The 19,697-nt window shown below is 45.6% G+C and overlaps 1 protein-coding gene across 1 annotated transcript in view; it reads right to left on the bottom strand.

Moving 5' to 3' along the window:
• MED12L (mediator complex subunit 12L) overlaps positions 1-19,697 on the bottom strand; it is a 648,568-nt gene that overhangs the window by 140,639 nt on the left and 488,232 nt on the right. The window contains exons 26-29 of the mRNA XM_044291042.1: positions 3,856-4,046; positions 3,573-3,761; positions 2,613-2,687; positions 2,302-2,492 (exon numbers count right to left, since the gene is read on the bottom strand). Coding sequence (XP_044146977.1) covers positions 2,302-2,492; positions 2,613-2,687; positions 3,573-3,761; positions 3,856-4,046 — 646 coding nt within the window. The remainder of the gene's footprint in view (positions 1-2,301; positions 2,493-2,612; positions 2,688-3,572; positions 3,762-3,855; positions 4,047-19,697) is intronic.

The following is a 19,697-nucleotide window of genomic DNA, read 5'->3' as shown; positions in this document are numbered from 1 at the left end:
ATTGGTCTGGCGTCCCAGCCCGCTGATTTTTAGTGGGGCTGGTTCCAGTAGCCACAGAGCGGCGCCATACTGCGGCCGGACTCGCCGCTGGAGCACAGACATGTACTGTAAGTGCGTGACGCGTTGTGAAGATCAGACTTTTATACTGTAAATCTCTGTTGCTTAACCACTTGAGTCCTGGAGGATTCTTTTTTTTTTTTTTTTGCATTCTTTTTCACTCCCTGCCTTTTCAGAGCCATGACTTTTTTTTATTTTTCATATAGCCATATGAGGGCTTGTTTTTCGTGGGACATGTTGTACTTTCTAATGGCACCATTTAGTACTGCATACAATAAAGTGGGTAGCTCTCTAAATAGACTGGAATTTCCACCACAGTTCTACAGGTTTTGTTTTTACACAGCTCTATAGGTTTTTCATTCCCTACTTTCATTCTCTGGGTCAGTACAATTACAATGATACTAATTTATATAGTTTTTCTTGTGTTTTAATACTGAAAAAATATAATACTCAATATTTTTTTGAGTTATGTCTATGGAGTGGTATGAGGGCTCATTTTTGCAAGGTGATTTGTAGTCTTTATTGATACCATTTTGGAATGTGTACAACTTTTTGATCACTTTTTTTAAAAAAAAATTCAGGGGGAGATGTAGCGATGAGAAAAATAGTGAATAGACCATTTTGATGTTTTTTTTCCATTACGCTGTTTACTCTATGGGATAAATATTTTAATATTTTATGGGAATGTTTGGACATGGCAATGCCCATGATGTATATTTTTTATTATTTATTTTAATTTTAGGAAAAGAGGAGTGATACGAATTTTTATATTTTTTATTTATTTTATACATTTATTTGTGTGCAGAAATATAGAGAGTTCTAAAGGGTTTACAAAGGGTTTATCTGACCACCGCTGTAGATTATTGTTATAAAGGAACACAGTTTATAAAATCGTAGGGGTAATTTTGACATAAACACTACAGAATGTAACATGTACATTAAGACACTGGCTATTAGTTAATTATACAGTAAGCCCACATTTATTTTTATCAAAAGAAACACATAAAAAGACACAAGGCATTATCACAATAGAACACTGCTTATACATGAAGACATGGTCCATTATGGTATCATCAAAACAGAGACAGTACATCCTATATATAAAGACAATTATAATTTTGAGCACATTAGAATACAGCCATCTTTTGGCAGGCCTCTATTACAGTAAGCCTTGCTTAGCTTACAGACTGGTTAGGCTAGGCTCACAACTGAGTTGGAGGCTCAGTTGAGTTCTCCAAGACAGAATTCATTTAAAAAAATGGAAAAATAGTGCAGCTTTGCAGCATTTCCAGCAAAATAACAGATGCTATGATAGAAACCCCATGGACCTCATTATAGCCAGTTATTGCTTTTGCAGTCATTTGTTGGTGTCTCTCATGTGAAGGATCCTGCACTAACATTTTTTTGTTTTTTTTTTGTTCCTGTAATATAAAAATGGAAATATGGCATAGATGTGGACCTAGAATAAACAGACTGGTTCATATCTACAGCACACTGCGCTATCAATGTAGCGCACAAATGTAATACACTAATAAATCAGCGCTCTACATTAATAGCATGGCGTAATCACTCCTATGTGAGCTATCGCTACATCTGCAATTTTAAGAAGTGGGGCTAGCCTAAATATTACTATAATATCAACATACCCAAAATGAATAGCCTGCTTTAAATGTAAACTACAATCAGGTGCCAGCCTTTGATTTATTATGTTCCAGTACCCTACTTTATCTTTTTTTTTCTGGTAATGTTTAACCTAATATAACAAAAACAAAGACAGGTGCACACTGCGGTCTTACTAACCCTCATACTGGTGTAAAATTGAGAGATTAGCCAACATATCCTGCTTGGGGGACATGTCTGAGCCCGAACACCGCGCAGTGCTCTGGCTCAGACATGTCCTCCAAGCAGGATATGTTGGCTAATCTCTAAATTTTACACCAGTACGAGGGTTAGTAAGACCGCAGAGTGCACCTGTCTTTTTTATATTATTTTTACTGCTTATCACATCCAGACAATTGCTATCCTGTGTAGGATGTCCATTGTGGTACTTGTGGTCCGCTGCAGGCATCCTCCATTGTATGCATTTTTACTGGCGATTGCCATTAGCAGCGGGCCACAAGTGCAGGATCTGCCCCCCTCCAGTATAGATGCACCACTGTATATGGGGTTGAGCCACTTCCTGCTTTTTAATACCACGCCAATCTGTAGTTTGTATAATGTTTAACCTATAATAATAAAAAATACCTGAGGAAGGCTGACTTCACATTATGTCTTGTATTGTTGGTCTCCACATGTGCAGCACAGCTCGCATTGAAGAGACCACTGGCCGGATTACTGGGGCTGCTGTTTAGTTCAGCGGACTGCTGGAATACCTCTATGGTGGCCTTTGCAATATTATCCAGAAGTGCATTCATCTCATTCACTGAGTTGGGGCCCTGAAAAAGCACATTGCAATAATAGTTTAACAGTGCCGCTTTTATAAACATCTAAGTAATAAAAAGTCATGATCTCTATTACATACAATGTTATGTGGAGTCTAGAGATAAAGTACTAACAGGTTCCTTCATGCATTGCTTGATCATCAGCTGAATCTCCAGCCACGACTGCCTCAGTGTCCACTGGTCAAGGTTCTAGTAAATGGAGAAAACATGGACCATTACATACAGAACAGTTTACAGCTAGTTTTTAGCAGAGCACACAGTGAGTAATCTGGTATAAAAACCAATAAATGTACAATTAGACCACTCACTGTATACATTTGAGAGTTTATTGAGCTACTAATTGTGGTAGTGAAATTTTTTCAGTTAGCATATACTAGCTGTTAGCTTTTCCCCTATTCAGGGCCATCCTAGGGAGCTCAGGAGGTTCCTGATACGGGATTGCCCCTATCGGGGCGGCCATTCCGTACTTAGGCAGGGCATTATAGAGTTAGGGCCAGTTTGAGGGTCAGAGCCCATAGGATATTATATTTGGCCCGCACCTGCCTATCCGTGTCCCTAAGTGCAGAGGATTGACTCGTTTAAATCAATATTTTTTTCTTTCATTGTTTTCTTTGTTATCACTAGGGTTATTTTTTATTTATTTTTTATTTTAATGATATATAATAAAGGCTATGTTTTAGGGGTGGTGGTCTGTGGCTGCTATTGTTTTCAATAGGGATTATGTGCCATTGTTCATATGATGCATATTCTTATTCTTTTTAACAAGCTGTGCCTTGTCACTTCTCAAGTGTTGTACATGCCACCATTTCCAATTGATCACTGGATGTGCCTAAAATACTCTCCAATGCTACTGATGTGCTATTTGGCGTGTATTACAAATTTGGTTGCTTTTGCAGTGCAAAATAAAAAAATGCATGGCACACCGCTAGTAAACGTCCAGATTTCTGAGACTGATTTCTCTTGAACTCAACCTCATATTTCTCAGCCAACAGAAAAAAATCCCTTAAATATCATTTATACTACTGGTCTCTTCAAACCTGCCCACTGATAGAAGCCCATCCCCCAATATACTACCTGTAGGATACGCTTAATATGAAGCCGTTGGATGTTGTCTCCCTCAACTGAATCATTTACTCCATGAGGGTAGCAAATCAACTGTAGCAGTTTCCGTGCTTGTTTATTTGAGAGGACAGGATCCAAGATGAGGTCTTTATCGGTACATAGCCTCTCTGGCTCTTTCAAACAGTGGTCTCCAACCCACTCCTACACCCCAAAGAAAGGTAAAACTGTCATAATCTGGGTAAATCATCCTCAGTCAAAAGATCTAAAGACATCTGGAGTCTCAAATTTTAGTTACCTGTTGACAAATCGTTCTCAAAACATACTTGGCGTACTCGCTTAAGCTAGCCGTCTCAATAGCAAATGGCTTTTCAGATGATTGTAGACTTGACTGAGACTCTGGAACCCTTTCATCTAATGGATGATCCATCATATCAGTCTTAATGTGCCTAGAAGAGCTGATATTACTATTACCAATGTCAGCATCTCCTAGAAAAAAATGTATTTCAGAGATACAAGTTAGTGTATGACCACTAGATGGCAGCTTGTACATGTAGAAAGACTACCGGTATTTCTTACATGGCAGGAATATAGTCAGTCTTGTCATATGTGGTCTTTTACTCATGCAGAATTTTGTTCACGAATCCCATGTAGCAGTGCACAAAGATTTTACAACTCCTTGGTATGGAGGCTCACAGCCATAAAGGGATTGTCCAGCTTTAGTGAAATGTTTTAATGTCAGTAGAAGCCTGTTGTACCCGTTGAAAAAAATGATACTTATCTGCTCCTTGCTGCTGCCGCTCCGTTCCTGCAACCTGGATCTTTTCTGTGGTCTTCAGGTCCCCGTTCTGTGGACATCTAGACAGATGGGGTCACATCTGCCTCTGCAGCCAATGACTGACCTCAGTGGTGACATGTCCTCAAGCGGCATGTCACTGCTGATTCACATACCACTTAAGGACACGTCGCACTGAGGCCAGTCATTGGCTGCAGCAGTGCATGTTACTCCATTCATCTGAAAGTTTGCACAGCAGAGAATAGAAGACCAATGGAAGAACTCAGGGAGTTGGAAGGGAGCAGGTGAATATGACTTGTATGACAGACTGCTACTGACTTTAAAAAAGCTGGACAACCCCTTTAATGTGTTGCCATACTGGTTTCTTTAGGTGCTGTATGAACAGAACTATTCTCCCATGGAAGCAATGCTTCAAGGGGTTAATGCTTCCATACATACCCAATTCTTATCTTGAGAACGAGTTGCAATAAACTTTTACTTCACTTTTTGTCATCCTCTATGTATGTCCTATTATGGCTCTATATAAGCTCAGCCTTCCCCACAGGGGAGCATGAATTGCCCAGAGATGCCCCTCAGTTAGGAGTAGGTTCTCAAACACCCACCCGCATAAAAGGCACAGGGCAAAGTACATTTGCTGCACTACATACAGATGGGCAGCGTACAACATCTCAGCAAGCTTATGTATCCATGCGTTTTTGTAAGAAATGACCCAGTTTATTATTCTAGACACATAATGTAGACTGCCTGAGATGGAAGATTGTGCCATTTACATGCAAAATCTCATAACCACCAACAATCAGTTTGAAAACTGTATCCTTTTGCTGCAAAATTGCATGTCAGCATAGTTTATGACCATGTTGTGCTTGTTATATGGAGATTTAAGACTTTGTCATCCCCTGAAAAAATAGTCCTACCTTACCATCCTCAATCATGCCCCCCCTCTCCCCCCTCACACATCCATAACTACATATTCACTATCTCATGCAGCAGCCATTTATTCTCACAAAAAAACTTCAAAACACCAAAAGACAATTTAATAATGTGTAACATACTGTCTAAATAAACAGATACAAATAACCTCTCGATTAAGGGAGAGTCCCTGGAGGCTCCACAACACCATATCCCAATCACTACTCCGCCATAACCTGCAGTGCAACTAACAGCCGCTTGCACCTGACTAGAGTTGAGCGAACACCTGGATGTTCGGGTTCGAGAAGTTCGGCCGAACATCCCGGAAATGTTCGGGTTCGGGATCCGAACCCGATCCGAACTTCGTCCCGAACCCGAACCCCATTGAAGTCAATGGGGACCCGAACTTTTCGGCACTAAAAAGGCTGTAAAACAGCCCAGGAAAGAGCTAGAGGGCTGCAAAAGGCAGCAACATGTAGGTAAATCCCCTGCAAACAAATGTGGATAGGGAAATGAATTAAATTAAAAATTAAATAAATAAAAATTAACCAAAATCAATTGGAGAGAGGTTCCATAGCAGAGAATCTGGCTTCCCGTCACCCACCACTGGAACAGTCCATTCTCAGATATTTAGGCCCCGGCACCCAGGCAGAGGAGAGAGGTCCCGTAACAGAGAATCTGTCTTCATGTCAGCAGAGAATTAGTCTGCATGTCATAGCAGAGAATGAGGCTTCACGTCAGCCACCACTGCAACAGTCCATTGGCATATATTTAGGCCCAGCACACACACAGGCAGAGGAGAGAGGTCCCGTAACAGAGAATCTGGCTTCATGTCAGCAGAGAATCAGTCTGCATGTCATAGCAGAGAATGAGGCTTCACGTCAGCCACCACTGCAACAGTCCATTGGCATATATTTAGGCCCAGCACACACACAGGCAGAGGAGAGAGGTCCCGTAACAGAGGATCTGGCTTCATGTCAGCAGAGAATCAGTCTGCATGTCATAGCAGAGAATCAGGCTTCACGTCAGCCACCACTGCAACAGTCCATTGTCATAAATTTAGGCCCAGCACCCAGGCAGAGGAGAGAGGTCCCGTAACAGACAATCTGGCTTCATGTCAGCAGAGAATTAGTCTGCATGTCATAGCAGAGAATGAGGCTTCACGTCAGCCACCACTGCAACAGTCCATTGGCATATATTTAGGCCTAGCACACAGGCAGAGGAGAGAGGTCCCGTAACAGACAATCTGGCTTCATGTCAGCAGAGAATCAGTCTGCATGTCATAGCAGAGAATGAGGCTTCACGTCACCCACCACTGCAACAGTCCATTGGCATATATTTAGGCCTAGCACACAGGCAGAGCAGAGAGGTCCCGTAACAGACAATCTGGCTTCATGACAGCAGAGAATCAGTCTGCATGTCATAGCAGAGAATGAGGCTTCACGTCACCCACCACTGCAACAGTCCATTGGCATATATTTAGGCCTAGCACACAGGCAGAGCAGAGAGGTCCCGTAACAGACGATCTGGCTTCATGTCAGCAGAGAATCAGTCTGCATGTCATAGCAGAGAATGAGGCTTCACGTCAGCCACCACTGCAACAGTCCATTGGCATATATTTAGGCCCAGCACCCAGGCAGAGGAGGGAGGTCCCGTAACAGAGAATCTGTCTTCATGTCAGCAGAGAATTAGTCTGCATGTCATAGCAGAGAATGAGGCTTCACGTCAGCCACCACTGCAACAGTCCATTGGCATATATTTAGGCCCAGCACACACACAGGCAGAGGAGAGAGGTCCCGTAACAGAGAATCTGTCTTCATGTCAGCAGAGAATTAGTCTGCATGTCATAGCAGAGAATCAGGCTTCACGTCACCCACCACTGCAACAGTCCATTGGCATATATTTAGGCCCAGCACCCAGGCAGAGGAGGGAGGTCCCGTAACAGAGAATCTGTCTTCATGTCAGCAGAGAATTAGTCTGCATGTCATAGCAGAGAATGAGGCTTCACGTCAGCCACCACTGCAACAGTCCATTGGCATATATTTAGGCCCAGCACACACACAGGCAGAGGAGAGAGGTCCCGTAACAGAGAATCTGTCTTCATGTCAGCAGAGAATTAGTCTGCATGTCATAGCAGAGAATGAGGCTTCACGTCAGCCACCACTGCAACAGTCCATTGGCATATATTTAGGCCCAGCACACACACAGGCAGAGGAGAGAGGTCCCGTAACAGACAATCTGGCTTCATGTCAGCAGAGAATTAGTCTGCATGTCATAGCAGAGAATGAGGCTTCACGTCACCCACCACTGCAACAGTCCATTGGCATATATTTAGGCCCAGCACCCAGGCAGAGGAGGGAGGTCCCGTAACAGAGAATCTGTCTTCATGTCAGCAGAGAATTAGTCTGCATGTCATAGCAGAGAATGAGGCTTCACGTCAGCCACCACTGCAACAGTCCATTGGCATATATTTAGGCCCAGCACACACACAGGCAGAGGAGAGAGGTCCCGTAACAGAGGATCTGGCTTCATGTCAGCAGAGAATCAGTCTGCATGTCATAGCAGAGAATCAGGCTTCACGTCAGCCACCACTGCAACAGTCCATTGGCATATATTTAGGCCTAGCACACAGGCAGAGGAGAGAGGTCCCGTAACAGACAATCTGGCTTCATGTCAGCAGAGAATCAGTCTGCATGTCATAGCAGAGAATGAGGCTTCACGTCAGCCACCACTGCAACAGTCCATTGTCATAAATTTAGGCCCAGCACCCAGGCAGAGGAGAGAGGTCCCGTAACAGACAATCTGGCTTCATGTCAGCAGAGAATTAGTCTGCATGTCATAGCAGAGAATCAGGCTTCATGTCAGCCACCACTGCAACAGTCCATTGGCATATATTTAGGCCTAGCACACAGGCAGAGGAGAGGTTCATTCAACTTTGGGTAGCATCGCAATATAATGGTAAAATGAAAATAAAAATAGGATTGAATGAGGAAGTGCCCTGGAGTCCAATAATATATGGTTATGGGGAGGTAGTTAATGTCTAATCTGGACAAGGGACGGACAGGTCCTGTGGGATCCATGCCTGGTTCATTTTTATGAACGTCAGCTTGTCCACATTGGCTGTAGACAGGCGGCTGCGTTTGTCTGTAATGACGCCCCCTGCCGTGCTGAATACACGTTCAGACAAAACGCTGGCTGCCGGGCAGGCCAGCACCTCCAAGGCATAAAAGGCTAGCTCTGGCCACGTGGACAATTTAGAGACCCAGAAGTTGAATGGGGCCGAACCATCAGTCAGTACGTGGAGGGGTGTGCACACGTACTGTTCCACCATGTTAGTGAAATGTTGCCTCCTGCTAACACGTTGCGTATCAGGTGGTGGTGCAGTTAGCTGTGGCGTGTTGACAAAAGTTTTCCACATCTCTGCCATGCTAACCCTGCCCTCAGAGGAGCTGGCCGTGACACAGCTGCCTTGGCGACCTCTTGCTCCTCCTCTGCCTTGGCCTTGGGCTTCCACTTGTTCCCCTGTGACATTTGGGAATGCTCTCAGTAGCGCGTCTACCAACGTGCGCTTGTACTCGCGCATCTTCCTATCACGCTCCAGTGCAGGAAGTAAGGTGGGCACATTGTCTTTGTAGCGTGGATCCAGCAGGGTGGCAACCCAGTAGTCCGCACAGGTTAAAATGTGGGCAACTCTGCTGTCGTTGCGCAGGCACTGCAGCATGTAGTCGCTCATGTGTGCCAGGCTGCCCAGGGATAAGGACAAGCTGTCCTCTGTGGGAGGCGTATCGTCATCGTCCTGCCTTTCCCCCCAGCCACGCACCAGTGATGGACCCGAGCTGCGTTGGGTGCCACCCCGCTGTGACCATGCTTCATCCTCATCCTCCTCCACCTCCTCCTCATCCTCGTCCTCCTCGTCCTCCAGTAGTGGGCCCTGGCTGGCCACATTTGTACCTGGCCTCTGCTGTTGCCAAAAACCTCCCTCTGAGTCACTTCGAAGAGACTGGCCTGAAAGTGCTAAAAATGACCCCTCTTCCTCCTCCTCCTCCTCCTCCTCCTGGGCCACCTCCTCTTCCATCATCGCCCTAAGTGTTTTCTCAAGGAGACATAGAAGTGGTATTGTAACGCTGATAACGGTGTCATCGCCACTGGCCATGTTGGTGGAGTACTCGAAACAGCGCAACAGGGCACACAGGTCTCGCATGGAGGCCCAGTCATTGGTGGTGAAGTGGTGCTGTTCTGTAGTGCGACTGACCCGTGCGTGCTGCAGCTGAAACTCCACTATGGCCTGCTGCTGCTCGCACAGTCTGTCCAGCATGTGCAAGGTGGAGTTCCACCTGGTGGGCACGTCGCATATGAGGCGGTGAGCGGGAAGGCCGAAGTTACGCTGTAGCGCAGACAGGCGAGCAGCAGCAGGATGTGAACGCCGGAAGCGCGAACAGACGGCCCGCACTTTATGCAGCAGCTCTGACATGTCGGGGTAGTTGTGAATGAACTTCTGCACCACCAAATTCAGCACATGCGCCAAGCAAGGGATGTGCGTCAAATTGGCTAGTCCCAGAGCTGCAACGAGATTTCGCCCATTATCACACACCACCAGGCCGGGCTTGAGGCTCACCGGCAGCAACCACTCGTCGGTCTGTTGTTCTATACCCCGCCACAACTCCTGTGCGGTGTGGGGCCTGTCCCCCAAACATATGAGTTTCAGAATGGCCTGCTGACGTTTACCCCGGGCTGTGCTGAAGTTGGTGGTGAAGGTGTGTGGCTGACTGGATGAGCAGGTGGAAGAAGAGGAGGAGGAAGCCGAGAAGGAGGAGGTGGCAACAGGAGGCAAAGAATGTTGCCCTGCGATCCTTGGCGGCGGAAGGACGTGCGCCAAACAGCTCTCCGCCTGGGGCCCAGCTGCCACTACATTTACCCAGTGTGCAGTTAGGGAGATATAGCGTCCCTGGCCGTGCTTACTGGTCCACGTATCTGTGGTTAGGTGGACCTTGCCACAGATGGCGTTGCGCAGTGCACACTTGATTTTATCGGATACTTGGTTGTGCAGGGAAGGCACGGCTCTCTTGGAGAAGTAGTGCCGGCTGGGAACAACATACTGTGGGACAGCAAGCGACATGAGCTGTTTGAAGCTGTCTGTGTCCACCAGCCTAAATGACAGCATTTCATAGGCCAGTAGTTTAGAAATGCTGGCATTCAGGGCCAGGGATCGAGGGTGGCTAGGTGGGAATTTACGCTTTCTATCAAATGTTTGTGAGATGGAGAGCTGAACGCTGGCGTGTGACATGGTTGAGACGCTTGGTGACGGAGGTGGTGGTGGTGGTGTTGGTGGTACATCCCCTGTTTGCTGGGCGGCAGGTGCCAACGTTCCTCCAGAGGCGGAGGAAGAGGCCGAGGCGGCAGCAGCAGAATAGGCCGAGGCGGCAGCAGCAGAAGAGGTAGCAGGGGGAGCCTGAGTGACTTCCTTGGTTTTAAGGTGTTTACTCCACTGCAGTTCATGCTTTGCATGCAGGTGCCTGGTCATGCAGGTTGTGCTCAGGTTCAGAACGTTAATGCCTCGCTTCAGGCTCTGATGGCACAGCGTGCAAACCACTCGGGTCTTGTCGTCAGCACATTGTTTGAAGAAGTGCCATGCCAGGGAACTCCTTGAAGCTGCCTTTGGGGTGCTCGGTCCCAGATGGCGGCGGTCAGTAGCAGGCGGAGTCTCTTGGCGGCGGGTGTTCTGCTTTTGCCCACTGCTCCCTCTTTTGCTACGCTGTTGGCTCGGTCTCACCACTGCCTCTTCCTCCGAACTGTGAAAGTCAGTGGCACGACCTTCATTCCATGTGGGGTCTAGGACCTCATCGTCCCCTGCATCGTCTTCCACCCAGTCTTGATCCCTGACCTCCTGTTCAGTCTGCACACTGCAGAAAGACGCAGCAGTTGGCACCTGTGTTTCGTCATCATCAGAGACATGCTGAGGTGGTATTCCCATGTCCTCATCATCAGGAAACATAAGTGGTTGTGCGTCAGTGCATTCTATGTCTTTCACCGCTGGGGAAGGGCTAGGTGGATGCCCTTGGGAAACCCTGCCAGCGGAGTCTTCAAACAGCATAAGAGACTGCTGCATAACTTGAGGCTGAGACAGTTTCCCTGGTATGCATGGGGGTGATGTGACAGACTGATGGGGTTGGTTTTCAGGCGCCATCTGTGCGCTTTCTGCAGAAGACTGTGTGGGAGATAATGTGAACGTGCTGGATCCACTGTCGGCCACCCAATTGACTAATGCCTGTACCTGCTCAGGCCTTACCATCCTTAGAACGGCATTGGGCCCCACCATATATCGCTGTAAATTCTGGCGGCTACTGGGACCTGAGGTAGTTGGTACACTAGGACGTGTGGATGTGGCAGAACGGCCACGTCCTCTCCCAGCACCAGAGGGTCCACTAACACCACCACGACCATGTCCACGTCCGCGTCCCTTACTAGATGTTTTTCTCATTGTTATGGTTCACCACAACAACAAATATATTATTTGGCCCAATGTATTGTATTCAAATTCAGCGGGATATAAATTTGAGGCCTAGTATTTAGGCGCTGGGTGACCGGTATGGATTTAGTGACAGAATTAGACTTGGAAATGCACAGAAGCGTGTGTGTGAAGTTATTCTGAATGACCCTATGTGCACCTTCAATATGATCTACCCTTTTAGGGATAGATTTCAAATAGCTCTGATATAGCAGAAACGACTAAATTATGAAATTGCTAAATTGGGAATTGTATTTCAACCCAGAACAAAAAATGTGCTTTGACGGACACTAAATAACTTTCCCAGCCACAACAGGACAGCAGTAACGAGAGATTTAGCGGGATATAAATTTGAGGCCTAGTATTTAGGCGCTGGGTGACAGGTATGGGTTTAGTGACAGAATTAGATTTGGAAATGCACAGTAGCGGGTGTGTGAAGTTATTCTGAATGACCCTATGTGCACCTTGAATATTATATACCCTTTTAGGGATAGATTTCAAATAGCTCTGATATAGCAGAAACCACTAAATTATGAAATTGCTAAATTGGGAATTGTATTTCAACCCAGAACAAGAAATGTGCTTGAACGGACACTAAATAACTCGCCCAGCTACAGCACTAGGGACAGATTTAGCTGGATATAAATTTGAGGCCTAGTATTTAGGCGCTGGGTGACCGGTATGGATTTAGTGACAGAATTAGACTTGGAAATGCACAGAAGCGTGTGTGTGAAGTTATTCTGAATGACCCTATGTGCACCTTGAATATTATATACCCTTTTAGGGATAGATTTCAAATAGCTCTGATATAGCAGAAACCACTAAATTATGAAATTGCTAAATTGGGAATTGTATTTCAACCCAGAACAAGAAATGTGCTTGAACGGACACTAAATAACTCGCCCAGCTACAGCACTAAGGACAGATTTAGCGGGATATAAATTTGAGACCTAGTATTTAGGCGCTGGGTGACAGGTATGGGTTTAGTGCCAGAATTAGACTTGGAAATACACAGTAGCGGGTGTGTGTGAAGTTATTCTGAATGACCCAATGTGCACCTTGAATATTATATACCCTTTTAGGGATAGATTTCAAATAGCTCTGATATAGCAGAAACCACTAAATTATGAAATTGCTAAATTGGGAATTGTATTTCAACCCAGAACAAGAAATGTGCTTGAACGGACACTAAATAACTCGCCCAGCTACAGCACTAAGGACAGATTTAGCGGGATATAAATTTGAGGCCTAGTATTTAGGCGCTGGGTGACAGGTATGGGTTTAGTGCCAGAATTAGACTTGGAAATACACAGTAGCGGGTGTGTGTGAAGTTATTCTGAATGACCCAATGTGCACCTTGAATATTATATACCCTTTTAGGGATAGATTTCAAATAGCTCTGATATAGCAGAAACCACTAAATTATGAAATTGCTAAATTGGGAATTGTATTTCAACCCAGAACAAGAAATGTGCTTGAACGGACACTAAATAACTCGCCCAGCTACAGCACTAAGGACAGATTTAGCGGGATATAAATTTGAGGCCTAGTATTTAGGCGCTGGGTGACAGGTATGGGTTTAGTGCCAGAATTAGACTTGGAAATACACAGTAGCGGGTGTGTGTGAAGTTATTCTGAATGACCCAATGTGCACCTTGAATATTATATACCCTTTTAGGGATAGATTTCAAATAGCTCTGATATAGCAGAAACCACTAAATTATGAAATTGCTAAATTGGGAATTGTATTTCAACCCAGAACAAGAAATGTGCTTGAACGGACACTAAATAACTCGCCCAGCTACAGCACTAAGGACAGATTTAGCGGGATATAAATTTGAGGCCTAGTATTTAGGCGCTGGGTGACAGGTATGGGTTTAGTGCCAGAATTAGACTTGGAAATACACAGTAGCGGGTGTGTGTGAAGTTATTCTGAATGACCCAATGTGCACCTTGAATATTATATACCCTTTTAGGGATAGATTTCAAATAGCTCTGATATAGCAGAAACCACTAAATTATGAAATTGCTAAATTGGGAATTGTATTTCAACCCAGAACAAGAAATGTGCTTGAACGGACACTAAATAACTCGCCCAGCTACAGCACTAGGGACAGATTTAGCTGGATATAAATTTGAGGCCTAGTATTTAGGCGCTGCGTGACAGGTATGGGTTTAGTGACAGAATTAGACTTGGAAATACACAGTAGCGGGTGTGTGTGAAGTTATTCTGAATGACCCAATGTGCACCTTGAATATTATATACCCTTTTAGGGATAGATTTCAAATAGCTCTGATATAGCAGAAACCACTAAATTATGAAATTGCTAAATTGGGAATTGTATTTCAACCCAGAACAAGAAATGTGCTTGAACGGACACTAAATAACTCGCCCAGCTACAGCACTAGGGACAGATTTAGCTGGATATAAATTTGAGGCCTAGTATTTAGGCGCTGGGTGACCGGTATGGATTTAGTGACAGAATTAGACTGGGATATGGCCAAAAAATAAACAGACTATTGCTGGTTAAATGCACTTGGTGTGACAGCTTCACCCTGATGTAGGCTTTAGCCAAAAAACAACCACACCATTGAGGGTTAAATGCACTTGGTGACAGGCGCAGCTTGCCCCTGATTTAGTATATGGCCAAAAAATGAACAGACTATTGCTGGTTAAATGCACTTGGTGTGACAGCTTCACCCTGATGTAGGCTTTAGCCAAAAAACAACCACACCATTGAGGGTTAAATGCACTTGGTGACAGGCGCAGCTTGCCCCTGATTTTGTATATGGCCAAAAAATGAACAGACTATTGCTGGTTAAATGCACTTGGTGTGACAGCTTCACCCTGATGTAGGCTTTAGCCAAAAAACAACCACACCATTGAGGGTTAAATGCACTTGGTCGCAGCTTGTGCTGGCGCACCACAAGACACAAAATGGCCGCCGATCACCCCAGAAAAATGTGACTGACAAACGGTCTGTGCAGCCTAAAAACAGTGAGCAATTGAGGATCAGCAGCTCAATGATCCACAGCTGCAGATCGATCAGTTAATCAAGTCCTTTGGAGGAGTTAATCTGCCTAATCTCGCCCTACTGTCGCAGCCGCAACCTCTCCCTACGCTAATCAGAGCAGAGTGACGGGCGGCGCTATGTGACTCCAGCTTAAATAGAGGCTGGGTCACATGGTGCTCTGGCCAATCACAGCCATGCCAATAGTAGGCATGGCTGTGATGGCCTCTTGGGGCAAGTAGTATGACGCTTGTTGATTGGCTGCTTTGCAGCCTTTCAAAAAGCGCCAAGAAAGCGTCACAAAAGCGCGAAGAAAGCGACGAACACCGAACCCGAACCCGGACTTTTACGAAAATGTCCGGGTTCGGGTCCGTGTCACGGACACCCCAAAATTCGGTACGAACCCGAACTATACAGTTCGAGTTCGCTCATCCCTACACCTGACCCAAGGGCACCCAAATGAACCTGATGCATAAAGCTTCTGAGACCTAAAACCACCACCAGAAAGCCCAACTTCAGCTGTGCCCTAAACTGCTAGTATTTAGCAGTCCTCACTCCAAGGAATGTGTTGTGTATTACTTCCAAATCGGTTGCTTCTAGGGAACCTTTGCTCGCCACATATGAACACGAGTGAAGCCTCGCCCACGATTATCCCTACACACCCGTGTTGATACCATTGTGTAAAGAAGAACACCACAATTCTATGCCAACGACATTCAAATGGACACAGTCACTACTCAAAAACTTTCCAGCCCTGTCCTCCAGATTTCTGTGCTGCACCACAATGCCACTACCCCCCCCCCCCAAACAAAATAACCATCCTCCATGTAAATTTTTATATGAGCCTTGTTCAACTTCACCATTCCTCCACACCAGCCACCCAACTAAAATACCTGGAAACATAGCCCATTAGCACAAAAAATAAATCCAACTTGATAAGATCCCTGGAGGCCCTCACTCCCAAATAGTTGACCCCAGGAGGCCTATCCAAAGAAACATGAAATTGAACCTCGGGCAACAAGTGGTTGCACATAGAGTTGAGCGGACACCTGGAAGTTCGGGTTCGACGCGTTCGGCCGAACTTCGCAAAAAAGTTTGAGTTCGGGACCCGAACTTGACCCCGAACTTTGGAGCACTGAAATGGCTCTAAAATAGTCATGGAAAGGGTTAGAGGGCTGTGGATAGGGAAATGACTTAAAATAACATAAAATATGTAAAAATAAAAATAAAATATCTTGATCTAGGAGGAGGAGGTCCATATGGAGTAGGAGGTTGAGGAGGCGGTGTAGGTGGAAGTGGCAGTGGTGGAGGAGTTATTTTTAAATTTGGGTAGACCGCAAAACATTGGGAAATATAAAAAATAAAACAAAGAGAATGTGCGCTGCAGTACAACAATGGCTGGGTGCGGCCGGTATACATGTCTATTCTGCACAAGGTACGGACAAGTCCTGTGGTATCCCTGCCTGGTTCATTTTAATGAACGTGAGCTTGTCCACATTGGCTGTGGACAGGCGGCTGCGCTTGTCTGTGATAACCCCCTCCTGCCGTGCTAAACACACGTTCAGACAATACACTGGCTGCAGGGCAGGCCAGCACCTACAAGGTGTGAAGGGCAAGCTCAGGCCATGTGCCCAATTTGGAGACCCAGAAGTTGAAGGGGGCAGACCCACCAGTCAGTACGTGTAGGCGTGTGCACACGTACTGTTCCACCATGTTGCTGAAATGCTGCCTCCTGCTAAGACGTTCCATATCAGCTGGTGGTGCTGGTTGTCGCGGCGTGCAGACAAAACATTTCCACTTTTTGGCCATGCTAACCCTGCCTTCTGAGGTGCTGGCGGTGCCCCAGCTGCGTTGGCGACCTCTTCTTCCTCCTCAGTCTTCGCCTTGTGCTTCCACTGAGCCCCCGCTGTCAGGTGGAAATGCCATCAGCAGCACGTCTATCAGTGTGCGCTTGTAGTTGCGCATCTTCCGATCAGTAACAGACGTTTTTACTAAATTTAGTTCCCTGTCAGCAATGCAGAGCAGGGGTTTTTCACCGGCAAAAATGGTAAAATGTCACCCAAGAATGTAACAGACGATTTTTTTGAAATTTTGGTCCCTGTCACCTATGCAGAGCAGGGGTTTATTCACGGCAAAACTGGGTTCATGTCACCCACCAATGTAACAGATGATTTTACAAAAAATTAGGTCCCTGTCATCTATGCAGAGCAGGGGTTTATATAGGGCAAAAAATTTTAAATGTCACCTGATAACGTAACAGACGATTTTTAGAAATTTAGGTCCCTGTCACCTATGCAGATCAGGGGTTTATTCACGGCAAAACTGGGTTCATGTCACCCACCAACAGAACAGACAATTTTACAAAAATTAGGTCCCTGTCACCTATGCAGAGCAGGGGTTTGTATACGGCAACAATTTTAAAATGTCACCCAAGAATGTAACAGATGCTTTTCCACCCTGCTCCCTCTTTTGCTGTGCTGGTACCTCTGTGCGACCACCGTCTGATCCTCCTAACTGCACATGTCACTCGAATGACCTTGATTCCATGTGGGGTCTAGTACCTCATCTTCCTCCACATCATCTTCCACCCATTCTTTACCCCTGACCTCCTTGTCAGTCTGCAGACTGCAGAAAGCCGCAGCAGTTGGCACCTGTGTTTCGTCATCATCTGAGACGTGCTGCGGTGGTCTTCCCATGTCCTCATTCGGAAACATAAGTAGTTGGGCATCAGTGCATTCAATCTCTTCCACTTCTGGGGCAGGGCTATGTGGATGGCCCACGGAAACCCTGCCAGCAGAGTCATCAAAAGGCATAAGAGACTGCTGCATGACTTGGGATTTAGACTGCTTGCCTGATTTGCAAGGGGGTGAGTTGAAAGACAGATGGCCATGGGCTGTAGGTGCCAATTCTAAGCTTTCAGCAGGGGACTGGGTGGGAGAGAGACAATGTGAAGGAACTGGAGGCACTGTCAACCACCCAATCTACTATCGCCTGTATTTGTTCTGACCTCACCATTCGTAGAAAAATAATGCTGACGGTTCTGTCACCTACTCGCACCTGATAAAAGTGTTTCACTTGGGCGTGTAGCTGGCACAGATCGACCACGTCCTCTCCCTTCAACAGGAGTTCCACCAACACCAGCAGCACCACGACCAGGGCCACATCCCTTGTTTGACGCTCTCCTCATTTTTTGTGGTTACCCACCGAAGTAACAGATGTTTTTACTAAATTAAGTTCCTTGTGAACAATGCAGAGCAGGTTTTTTTTTGACGGCCAAAATGGGTTAATGTCACCAAACAATGGAACAGACGAATTTTAGAAATTTAGGCCCCTGTCACCTAGGCAGAGCAGGGGGGTTTTGATGGCCAAAATGGGTTAATGTCACCCAACAATGGAACAGACAAATTTTTTTTAACGTATTGTCCGGTCTGCTATGCAGTGCAGGCAGCAAAGGTACTTTATTGCCAAAAAAAAGTATTTTTCTCACACACAATGAAACAAATGGATTTAACTGTGATTATATTTCACTCTCACAAATGAAGCACAGGGGTTTTTAACATAAAAAATGGTGGATATATGACCCCTACAATGGAACAAATAAGAATTTGAAGCCCAAAAATTTAACAGCGGTATTTAATGCTTTTATTTGACTGACAGGAACGCAGCGTAGGCCGCAAAATGTAACTTCAGTATTTGGCGGTTTTATTGGACTGTCAGAAATGCAGCACAGGGCAAAAAGGTACTTTATTGCCCCAAATAAAGGTTTTGTTTTTTTCACCCTAGATGAAACAGATGGATTTAACTGTGATTATATTTCGCTCTCACAAATAAAGCACTGGGGTTTTTAACATAAAAAAATGGTGGATATGTCACCCCTACAATGGAACAGATGGATTTGCTGAAATTTTGTGCCTGCCTGTCACATATGCAGTGCAGGCCTCAAAAGGTACTTTACAACAAAAAATTAACGTCACTCCACAATGGAACAGATGGATTTATCTGATTATATTTCACTCTCAGAAATGCAGTACAGAGGTACTTTACAGAAAAAAAGTCAGGATGTCACCCCCTAGATGCCAGAACTCACAGACGGTATTATTTTTCCTTCCCTGGCACATATGTAGTGCAGGTGCACTTTAAAAATAGGTATATGTCAGCCACTGAACTACAAGAACAGGATTAAATGATAGTGCACTAGCACTGCATATGTGCCAGGGACAGCTGTTGCACAAATGGTCGCTGACGCCCACCTAACAGACGGATTAAAACTATTTTTTTTCAGTCTCACTGGGCTCAGGGCGGGGTACAAAAATGTTGCATTGCACCCCCAAAACAAAAAAGTGCAGATATCAGAGTCTTTCCTAATCTCTCCCTCACAGCAGCAGTATCCTATCCCTACAACTAGTAAGAGCAGAGTGACGTGCGGCGCTACGTGACTCCAGCTTATATAGAGGCTGGGTCACATGCTGCACAGCCATTAGTAGGCATGGCTGTGATAGCTCCTAAGGGCACACTAGTTAAATGCTTGTTGATTGGCTGCCCTGCAGCCTTTCAAAAAGCGCCATTAAATCACCGAACAGCGAACTTCTATGAAAATGTTCGGGTTCGGGTCCAGGTACAAAAAACCCTAAAGTTTGGTACAAACCCCAACTTTACAGTTCAGGTTCTCTCAACCCTAGTTGCACATGATGGCCCATACCCATCTCTAGCAAAATGTAACTGGCAACTGTCTTATCTCACATCCACTCTAATCTCCCCCCATTAGACATAGGTATGCCTGATGATGCAAACCAGGAAATGGCCATGACCTGTAACAGCAACAAACACAAATTCATCAGATAATCACAAGCACCTACGAGTCAATGAAGCGTCAGCACCACAGAGCAGGGGCGTAGCTATAGAGGTAGCAGTCGCTACCG

This window comes from Bufo gargarizans, chromosome 4, assembly GCF_014858855.1.
Source record: "Bufo gargarizans isolate SCDJY-AF-19 chromosome 4, ASM1485885v1, whole genome shotgun sequence".
Taxonomy (NCBI): domain Eukaryota; kingdom Metazoa; phylum Chordata; class Amphibia; order Anura; family Bufonidae; genus Bufo; species Bufo gargarizans.
This window is presented reverse-complemented; position numbering and strand designations above follow the sequence as displayed.